At 42.0% G+C, this 10,950-nt stretch overlaps 1 protein-coding gene across 1 annotated transcript; it reads right to left on the bottom strand.

The window, feature by feature from the left end:
* Positions 1-527: 527 nt before the first annotated feature.
* LOC128355413 (nuclear factor 7, brain-like) lies at positions 528-1,999 on the bottom strand. Its single transcript, XM_053315652.1, has one exon. The coding sequence runs from the start codon at positions 1,914-1,916 to the stop codon at positions 528-530; it is 1,389 nt and encodes a 462-aa protein (XP_053171627.1). The 5' UTR covers positions 1,917-1,999.
* Between the last annotated feature and the right edge of the window lie 8,951 nt (positions 2,000-10,950).

Raw genomic sequence — 10,950 nt, 5'->3', positions numbered from 1 at the left:
TTTTCAGCAAACATCAGCCTACATTTACATTTCCTACATTTAGCAGATTTTCTTAATCAGAGAGAAACAGCAGAGCAAAGTTTAGTTCTTAAATCACCAACATGAACCCAAACTCACAAGTCCACCTTAAAACTCACATGTCCACCTTAAAAAACTAGAAAGAAAACTTCAGAAAACATTTAAGAAATTTAAAAGACACAGTATCAATAAAAAAACCTTAAAAATGGAATAAAATCATCATCATCATAATTGCAACAAAACAAGATAAAAAATAAGATTGAAATAAAAAAAACATTAAAATAAAAAAATGAATCAAATCATCTGACAGCAACATATTTTGGAATAATAAGACAGAAGTTTATATTCAGTTTAAATTCAGAGATTTTCTTTCCTTAAAGAAAGTGATTATTTACTCCACACAAAGAAAACATCAGAAAACATTTAAGAAATTTAAAAGACACAGTATCAATAAAAAAATGTTTCCTTTAAGAAATGAATCAGAGTAAATATAACAATCATCATCATCATCATCTCACTGTCACAGAGACCTTCAGTGGAGAAATCTTCAGTGGAAGTTCACGCCCAATGTAAATGTATGGAAACAGTGTGTCAGTGAAAGTGTGTGTGAAGGTGTGTATGTGTGTGTTAGTATCAGGATCAGAGAACGACAGATTTCCTCTGTTCCAGTCCAGATTCACTCTGATCCTCTGGAACGTCTTCTTCACTGAGAGAAAAGTGAGGGGAGCTGATGGTGAATATGCTGAGTATTCATCAATATAGAACTCTATTGTCCATAATCCAGACCGTATGATTCCCTTCCTCTGAACAGACTCTGATAACACACCCAGTGACCAGTGTTTATTGTCTCCAATCTCGACATCCCAGCTGTGAGTCCCTGAGTTAAAGCCCTCAGAGCCCAGGACAGAGGAATAACCACCAATCCTCTCTGGATTATCAGGAAGCTGTCTGCTTCCTCCTTCATATCTCACACTGGTCAGATCTTCAGACAGGATGAGTCTTGGACCAGCAGTGTTTGGATCCAGAATGACAGGAGTGTAGGAGACCATCTCCTTCATGTTGTTCCAGATGTTGAAGGCCAGGTTGCCCAGGTGTTTGGCCTGGTCTATCAGAGCTCCTGAGGGCAGCTGTGGATCATCCAGCAGGGGGCAGCGCTGGACTCTTTCCACTGCAGCCTTGTAGTTGTTCAGGAATGAGACGTCTTCAGCTCTCAGCTCCTCCTCTGTGGCTCTGACTGTGTGTGAAAGAGCTGCTATCTCTCTGCTCAGAGCCTCCATCTTCTCCTTCATCATCTGACTCTTCTGCTCCTCTTCCTCCCTCAGAGCAGCCATCCTGGCCTCCTCTTCCTCTTCTAGAAACTGGTGAAGCTTCTTAAACTGCTCCTTAATCTGCCTCTCTGTGTGTTGGGCCTGGACCTTAATGTGTTTTGCTGTTTGATCAAACTTCACTTTAACTTCTTCACAAACCTTTAACTTCTCCTTTAAGGGCTTCAGAGTTTCCTCAAGTGTCTTCTTGTGTTGTGGTGCAGCTTCATCGATGGGTCTGAATCTGTGGTTGGTGTGTTTTTCTGAATCTCTGCAGATGTGACACACTGGCTGCTGATGGTCCAGACAGAAGAGTTTGAGTTTCTCAGAGTGCAGACTGCAGAGAGCCTCTGAAGTTCTCTGATCTCTGTCCTGTAAGAAGGACTCACACAGGTTCTTTAACGCCAGGTTACGAGGTGGTTCATTCTTTGAAGATCTTCTCTTACAAACTGGACACTCATGTGTTGGTTTCTGTCTCCACCAGCTCTTCAGACAGTCTTTACAGAAGCTGTGGCTACATGACAGAACAACAGGATCTCTAAAGACCTCATGACAGACCGGACAGCAGAGATCCTCCTCTGATCTGGAAGCCATTTAGTCTCTGAGTGAAGCTGAAAACACAGCAGACAGAAAGTACAGTCAGTCATGGCTCCCCTCCCTCCTCTACTAACTTCACTGACATTTACCATAAACACTGTTTAATAAGACGAACCTTTAATGCAATATTTTTTTCATTTTAAAGTGGGGTGCATCTTATTCACCTTTTAAAATACAGAGGGGTTGGATCTAGATATGATTATAAGGATGTAAAAGGCTCCACAATAAGAACAATAACTATAACTATAAAGATAACGATGTGAGCGTACACACTATGAACTATAACGTCCTATAAACAGCTTTGTTTCCAGCTGTGTCTACAGCTAATGAAAATAGACTATTGATGAGCCGTTAATGTTATATGTTGTAGAGTAAAATGATTCAGTGTGTTGATCAGAAGTATTTCAGACACTAGTTGCTGTGATGTTTCAGTATTTACAGACCAAACTGATGTTGAAGTGTGACTCAGGTGCAGTAGTCTATTTACACACAGTGACAGCTCTGATGAAGAGTGTTTGAGACTCAGTGAGCACACAGCTACACACTTTATTAAATATGTAAAGTTACTGTATTAAATATATAAAGTTACTGTATTAAATATATAAAGTTACTGTATTAAATATATAAAGTTACTGTATTAAATATGTAAAGTTACTGTATTAAATATATAAAGTTACTGTATTAAATATATAAAGTTACTTTGATCTTTTAAAAGGTTTAATTTAAACTCAGCCTAACTGAACCTGGTTTGAGTTAATAAACCGGTCCAGTTCAGTTAAGCTAATCATTACTGGACCATTAACCATTAAAGCTGATGTCTGTAACTATTATTGTGTTATATTTGGTAAAATAGTGATTATGATGTGACAGTAGAATAAGATACAGATAAGCTGAGACTAAACCAGTGGTGGTGATGTGATGTACAAGAATCCATCGCTCCCGAGTCAAAACCAATCAGAGTCCACACAGCACATACTCTCACTCAGCAGTGTCTGCTGTGCTCTCACTCAGTTAAACAGGTTTCCTCTCTGACTGTGAGGACCAGCCTTCACGTGCGTGCAGCGTGCACGGCAGGTTCCTCTGTGGGAGGAGCTTAGAAGGCAGGACTGCAGCAGCAAAGAGGAAGAAGGAGGCTGTACTCGTTTGTTTTCTCATAACTACATACTGCAGCTTTAACCCGTCACACTGGTTAGAAATGAATATCTACTGGTGCATTTCAATAAACCAGTCTTTAATAGAAAAGTGTTTTTCCCAGCATGACACTCCCCAAAATACACTGAGACTTCTACACCAGTTTTTACAGTACTTTCAGTGTGACTCCAGTTTTTAGTCAAACTCACCTTCAGTGTGTGGAGAGTCAGCAGGTTGAAGCAGCAGAGTTCTAGTTTTCCACTTTTCTCTCCTGTAGCTGTACTCACTCAGAGGAAGTTGTTAGTTTGGTCTGAAGGTGAATCTGATGCTCTGTTTTTCAGTCTGTGTGTCTCTTTAGAGACCAACAATAAACTGTTTCCTGGTTTGTCTCAGGTGAGTCAGGTGAGGGGCGGAGCTTTGTCAGATCTCTTCTGATAAATGTTGTAGCTGCACAGTAACACAGGGTGTGTTTCAGTCCAAAGTTCAACAATACACCAACCATCAGCTGTAAAGATGAATGATTAACAGGTTTTATGTGATTTAATGTGTACAGTACAGAACATCATGACCTGCATGAAGCTTATAAAATAAACTCTCATTCAGAGGAGAAGTTCTGTTCAGCTGTCAGTGTGAAAACTTTACAGGAACTATAGAAACACAAAGGAGTGAATATTGTTCTGGATGATTTATTTAAGATTTGACATATTACCAAAAACAAAAAGGACAGTACCAACACTTATAAGAAATGACGGCACACTGATGAACTTGTTGTTGTTGTCCGACTCTTCTGGCAAACCAGTTCTCAGGATCACATGGCTCCGTCCTCCAGAACCTCCCCTGGCTCTCCATCCCTCACATCCAATATAAACTGCTCCTCCTTACTTTAAAATCCCTCCACAACCTCGCCCCCCTCCTACCTCCATTCATCAGATGCTAACCTCTGTTCCACCTCAGACCAAGACCCACCTTTTCAAATCCATTTACTTTCTTCTTCTCTTCATTGCTTTTGTTGATTGTGATTTTATTTATTCTGTCCATCCGTCCGTTGTCTTCCGCTTATCTGCGGTTTGGGTCCCGGGGGCAGCAGCCTAAGCAGGAAGCCCAGACTTCCCTCTCCTCAGCCACTTCGTCCAGCTCTTCCCGGGGGATCCCGAGGCGTTCCCAGGCCAGCCGAGAGACGGTGGGACGGGCCCTGAACACCTCACCAAGGAGGCGTCCGGGAGGCATCCTGACTAGATGCCCGAGCCTCCTCATCTGGCTCCTCTCAACGCGGAGGAGCAGCGGGTCTACTCCGAGCTCCCTCCGGATAACTGAGCTTCTCACCCTATCTCTAAGGGAGAGCCCAGCCAGCCTACGGAGGAAGCTCATTTCGGCCGCTTGTACCCGCGATCTTGTTCTTTGGGTCACGACCCAAAGCTCATGACCAGAGGTGAGGGTAGGAACCAAGACCGACTGGTAAATCGAGAGCTTTGACTTCAGCTCAGCTCTCTCTTCACCACGACGGATCTGTGCAGAGTCCACATTACTGCAGACGCCGCACCGATCCGCCTGTCGATCTCACGCTCCATCCTTCCCTCACTCCTGAACAAGACCCCGAGGTGCTTGAACTCCTCCACTTGGGGCAGGATCTCATCCCCGACCCAAAGAGTGCATTCCACCCTTTTCCGGTTGAGGACCATGGACTCAGATTTGGAGGTGCTGATTCTCATCCCGGCCGCTTAACACCGATCCAGTGAGAGTTGGAGGTCACGGTCTGATGAAGCCAACAGGACCACATCATCTGCAAAAAGCAGTGACCCAATCCTGAGGTCACCAAACCGGACCCCCTCCACACCCTGGCTGCGCCTAGAAATCCTGTCCATAAAAATTATGAACAGGATCGGTGACAAAGGGCAGCCCTGGCGGAGTCCAACCCTCACTGGTCCGAACCCTAACCCTTATTACCAGCAATGCCCGTATCAGGGGGTCCGATACCCCATATTCCCGGAGAACCCCCCACAGGACTTCCCGATGGACACATTCGAATGTCTTCTCCAAGTCCACAAAACACATGTGGACTGGTTGGGCCCCATGCACCCTCAAGGATCCTGCAGATGGTGTAGAGCTGGTCCACTGTTCCACGGCCTGAACAAAACCACACTGCTCCTCCTGAATCTGAGGTTCGACTATCCGACGGACCCTCCTCTCCAGCACCCCGAATAGACCTTACCAGGGAGGCTGAGAAGTGTGATCCCCCTATAGTTGGAACACACCCTCCGGTCCCCCTTCTTAAAAAGAGGGACCACCCCCCCGGTCTGCCAATCCAGAGGCACTGCCCCCGATGTCCACGCGATGCTGCAGAGTCGTGTCGACCATGACAGCCCCATATTTCAGCAGTCTTAGTTTAATTTAATCTTGATTCTATCACCAATAATTAGATGAATATGTCACTCATGCATATCCTTACAGATGGATGGATGGATGGATCATAAATGATGGATGGATGGATGGATGGATGGATGGATGGATGGATGGATGGATGGATGATAATGGATGGATGGATGGATGATGATAATGGATGGATGGATGGATGATAATGGATAGATGGATGGATGATAATGGATGGATGGATGGATGGATGACAAATGATGGATGATAATGGATGGATGGATGGATGATAAATGATCGATGGATGGATGATAAATGATCGATGGATGGATGATAAATGATGGATGGATGGATGGATGGATGATAATGGATGGATGTATGGATGGATGGATGATAAATGATCGATGGATGGATGGATGGATGATAATGGATGGATGTATGGATGGATGGATGATTATGGATGGATGGATGATGATAATGGATGGATGTATGATAATGGATGGATGGATGGATGGATGATAAATGATAGATAATGGATGATAATGGATGGATGGATAGATAGATGATAAATGATGGATAATGGATGGTTGGATAGATGGATGGATGATAATGGATGGATGGATGGATGATAATGGATGGATAATGGATGGATGGATGGATGGATAATGGATGGATGGATGGATGGATGATAATGGATGGATGGATGGATGGATGGATGATAAATGATGCATGGATGGATGGATGATAATGGATGGATGTATGGATGCATGGATGATAATGGATGGATGATAATGGATGGATGGATGGATGATAATGGATGGATGGATGGATGATAATGGATGGATGGATGGATGATAATGGATGGGATGGATGGATGAATGATAAATGATGCATGGATGGATGGATGATAATGGATGGATGGATGGATGACAAACATAATGATCAGCTGCAGTGGTTTAATAGTGAAGGAGACAACATGGAGTAATAAATAACAAAGATGTCATTGAATCTCATGTTACTGCTGTTTTTATTTATTTTTTGCCAGAAGACGCTTTAGACATGGACTCAGAGGAAGTGTTACACCGGGTTGACACCACAGAGCACAAAATAGTACAACGCTGCCAGATCCATATGGCAGCGCTGGAGATGGTTCAAATCAGAAACCGGCAGCTGGTGTTCGTGTCGTCTGAAATTCCATTTGAAGAAGCCTGAACCATCATTTATACAAGAAAACGGGAAATTAGAAAGCACTGATAGAGGAAAGTCTGGGCACGTTTCCATTTATGAAGCAACAAATCCAAATACTCTCTCCAAATATACAAAGTCCTCGTATGTTACATCATAAGAGTCAGAGACAAATAAGAGATAGTAAGATGAGCAATTCAAAAATAAATAAACTAGTTTTAAAAGCAGCATCAGGTTTGTCAAAATGTACATTTAGTATTTTTGTTGGTTTTGTATCATTTAAATGACATTTGCACCATTTTTTACCAAAAGTCAGACTGAATGCTCCTGAAAATGTCAAAAGGTGTAACCACAAAAGAATGATGAAGCTGGAATAACATAAATTAAACATTTTCAATAGTGGTAATGGATGGATGGATGGAAGGATGATAATGGATGGATGGATGATAATGGATGGATGGATTGATGGATGGATGGATGGATGGAGGGTTGATAATGGCTGGATGGATGATGATGGATGGATGGATGGATGGATGGATGATAATGGATGGAGGGTTGATGGATGGATGGATGGAGGGTTGATAATGGCTGGATGGATGATAATGGATGGATGGATGGATGGATGGATGGATGGATGGAGGGTTAATAATGGCTGGATGGATGATAATGGATGGATGGATGGATGGATGGATGGAGGGTTAATAATGGCTGGATGGATGATGATGGATGGATGGATGGATGGATGATGATGGATGGATGGATGATAATGGATGGATGGATGATCATGATGGATGGATGATAATGGATGGATGATTTAACATTTCATAGCAATCTAATGGTTATAAAGATATTTATATGGATGGATGATAATGGATGGAAGTATGGATGATAATGGATGGAAGGATGGATGGATGATAATGGACGGAAGGATGGATGGATGGATGGATGGAAGGATGGATGATAATGGATGGATGGATGGATGGATGATAATGGATGGAAGGATGGATGATGGATGGATGGATGGATGGATGGATGGATGGATGGAAGGATGATGATGGATGGATGGATGGATGACAATGGGCGGAAGGATGGATGATAATGGATGGATGGATGGATGGATGGAGGGTTGATAATGGCTGGATGGATGATGATGGATGGATGGATGGATGACAATGGGCGGAAGGATGGATGATAATGGATGGATGATGATGGATGCAAGGATGATGATGGATGGATGGATGGATGACAATGGGCGGAAGGATGGATGGATGGATGGACGATAATGGATGGATGGATGGAAGGATGGATGGATGATAATAGATGGATGGATGGATGATAATGTACATTTAGTATTTTTGTTGGTTTTATATCATTTAAATGACATTTGCACCATTTTTTACCAAAAGTAAGACTGAATGCTCCTGAAAATGTCAAATGGTGTAACCACAAAAGAATGATGAAGCTGGAATAACAGAAATTAAACCTTTTTAATAGTTGGCTTTCTGTCCTCACTGTCCATTCAGATGGACTTTTAAAAAGAAACTACATTTACAATCACACAAAACAAATGTTTCCATATCAGCTGCAGAGTGAAAGTGATAAAACATGTTGGGACTGATGTGCTAAAATAAAGGGATCGAAAGGTGAGCAACAAAAAGGCTCCAGTTCAAAGGCTCATGATTCTGTAATAAATGTGTAGATTTAATAAATAACAAAACTACCTGAGAAGTGCAGACAGACACAAACAGCAGCTTCCTGTGAGTGCAGCTGTCGCTCGCTGAATAAGAGCTGATTTCTTTTAAAAGGAGAAATGACACTTCATCTTACAGACAGACGTTCTCAGACGGATGTTTCTCGCTGTTAATCAGAACAAAACGGCACCAACAAAAAAACCCAAAATAAATATTTTGGAATAGGAGGCCCAGCTGTAGAGCAGCAGTATATGAGGTATTAACTGCTGTAATCTTCACATTGAAAACACAACGCTAGTATTTCCCGTCACGCAGGACGGCAGGTGATGCGCTGCTTCACAGGCTTCCTTCAGTGACCTGATCATCTCATTCAAATTCAAAAGCTTTTTCTGAAAACACCCCATCAACCAAAAAAAAAATGAGGTATGATTATCTTGAGCAGTAGCAATCTGAGACTAAATGCTGTGTGGCTGTGCAGCGGGGGAACGAGGGCAGGAGGTGCACAGCTGCGCCTGTTTAAAATTGGCAGAAAGCAGGAAGCTTGCTTTTTGCTTGGCTTTGAAATCAGTCAACACACTGTTGAAAATCTGGAGAGAAGAAGCATGAATTTTAAAGTGTAGATTATGTCCTGTGGATATGTGCACATCACTTTTACGTGATGCTCATGCACAAGTTTACTGAACTTTAAATAACAAAACAGCTGCTGATTAATGTTTAATTTATATTATTATAAAACTAATATAGTCTTTAAATCCTCCTATTTAGCTTTAAATAGCAGAATATAACCCATTAACCCTTGTGTTGTCCTCCCGGGTCAAATTGACCCCGTCTAATTCTTCTTTCCTTCCTTTCCGTCTGTTCTTTCCCCATCTTCCCTCCTTCCTCCCTCCTTTTCTTCCTTCTTCCTTGCTTCCTTCCTCCCTCCTTTCCTTCCTCCCTTCCTTCTTTCCTCCCTCCCTCCTTCTCTCTTTCTTTCCTCTGTCCATCTTTCCTACCTGCTCTCTTTCTTTCCTCTGTCCTTCTTTCCTCCCTTCCTCCCTCCTCCCTTCCTTCCTCCCTCCTTTCCTTTCCTCCCTTCCTCCCTTCCTTCCTTCCTTCCTTCCTTGACTTGAGGACAACAGGAGGGTTAATACAAACTTTATAATACACTATAATGTAGTTATAAGTAGATATTTTTCTTTATTAAGAAGTCTTTATTAATATACATTATTTGACAAGCTATAACACCTCCAATGATTACTACTACTACTACTACTAATAATAATAATACACCTTATTTATAGAGCACCTTTCAGACAAGGCATGTAGCTCAAAGTGCTTTACAGGAAAACAATACAATAAAACAACAGCAAATAAAACAGAATTAAAAAAAGAGAGGGACAATTTCATACAATATGAAGAATAAAACAACGTGTTTGAAGCTTTCTTTTCATAAACTCAGGTGAAATTTGAACATTTGCATATAAATAAAATGTGAATCAGCTGCAGCTTTTATTTCCATTTTTGTAAACTGTGAGTCACATTAGAGAAAGTCTGCTAAAATAAAAGTATATATGATGTTTTTACAGTTCTCAGATATAAAAATGGTTCAGATTTGACCCTGAGGAGCATGTAAGAGTTAAAGCTGGGATGAAGTGTCAGTGAGGAAATACAGTCCGTGTATAATTGTGTCCTTCTTGTGTGTTTTCCTTTCAAAGCTTTCTGTGTTTCTCTGTTTTGCTGCACAGAGCGAGCTGTTTGCATAAATCATGTTGATATCAAAGCCTTCCTGTGACCAGCCTGAAGCCTGAAGCCGGTGATTTGACTGTAAAGCGTGTTGGAATATTTTCATATGGAATCAATTTTATTTATTTATATATATATTAAAAAAAAAGAGAGAAGAAGTTAATGTGGCTGGTTGTTCTTCAGCGTAGCTCTGTGGTCATCGCTCAGAGCTTCACACCTGCCTGGGGAGCGTACCTATGTTCCCACAGTGTTGCCAACTTGGCGACTTTCTCGCTAAATCTGGCGACTTTCCAAACCCTCATAAACCGAGTCGGCAAGCAATGAAACGTCACTTCCGGTCCGGGCCGTGGGGGAAAACAAACCGTTTTCACCATACACACTCATGCAAAAAGGCGGTATTTTAAACCTTTGTCAAACGCTTGTCCGCTGTCATTTCTTGGTTTGAATCACTTGTATATGCTGACAAAGGGCTATATATTAAAAAACTTGTCATGATTGGGTCGATTGTTGTCCGCATATTTTTTTAAAAGTGGATCTTTCACAGTTGGTCTTCCCCCACAGCGTTGAGTCTAGGTGGGTGTTCCCTTGGTCGCCGGCTTTAGACACTCGGAGAGACAATGCGGACAACAATCGACCCAATCATGACAAGTTTTTTAATATATAGCCCTTTGTCAGCATATACAAGTGATTCAAACCAAGAAATGACAGCGGACAAGCGTTTGACAAAGGTTTAAAATACCGCCTTTTTGCATGAGTGTGTATGGGGAAAACGGTTTGTTTTCCCCCACGGCCCGGACCGGAAGTGACGTTTCATTGCTTGCCGACTCGGTCTATAGCGACTTTTTTCCTCAAAAGCGACTAGCGACAAATCTAGTGACTTTTTCTGGTGTTAATGGAGACTCTGAAATGAAAGCACGTATCGTTCTGCAGTT

The sequence above is a fragment of the Scomber japonicus genome, chromosome 3, assembly GCF_027409825.1.
Source record: "Scomber japonicus isolate fScoJap1 chromosome 3, fScoJap1.pri, whole genome shotgun sequence".
In the NCBI taxonomy this organism is placed as follows: Eukaryota; Metazoa; Chordata; class Actinopteri; order Scombriformes; family Scombridae; genus Scomber; species Scomber japonicus.
Note: the sequence above shows the minus strand (reverse complement) of the source record. Positions and strands in the feature narration are given on the sequence as shown.

Excerpts from the sequence above, each read along its gene's own strand:
- LOC128355413 (XM_053315652.1), bottom strand. The coding sequence starts at position 1,916 with ATGGCTTCCAGATCAGAGGAGGATCTCTGCTGTCCGGTCTGTCATGAG.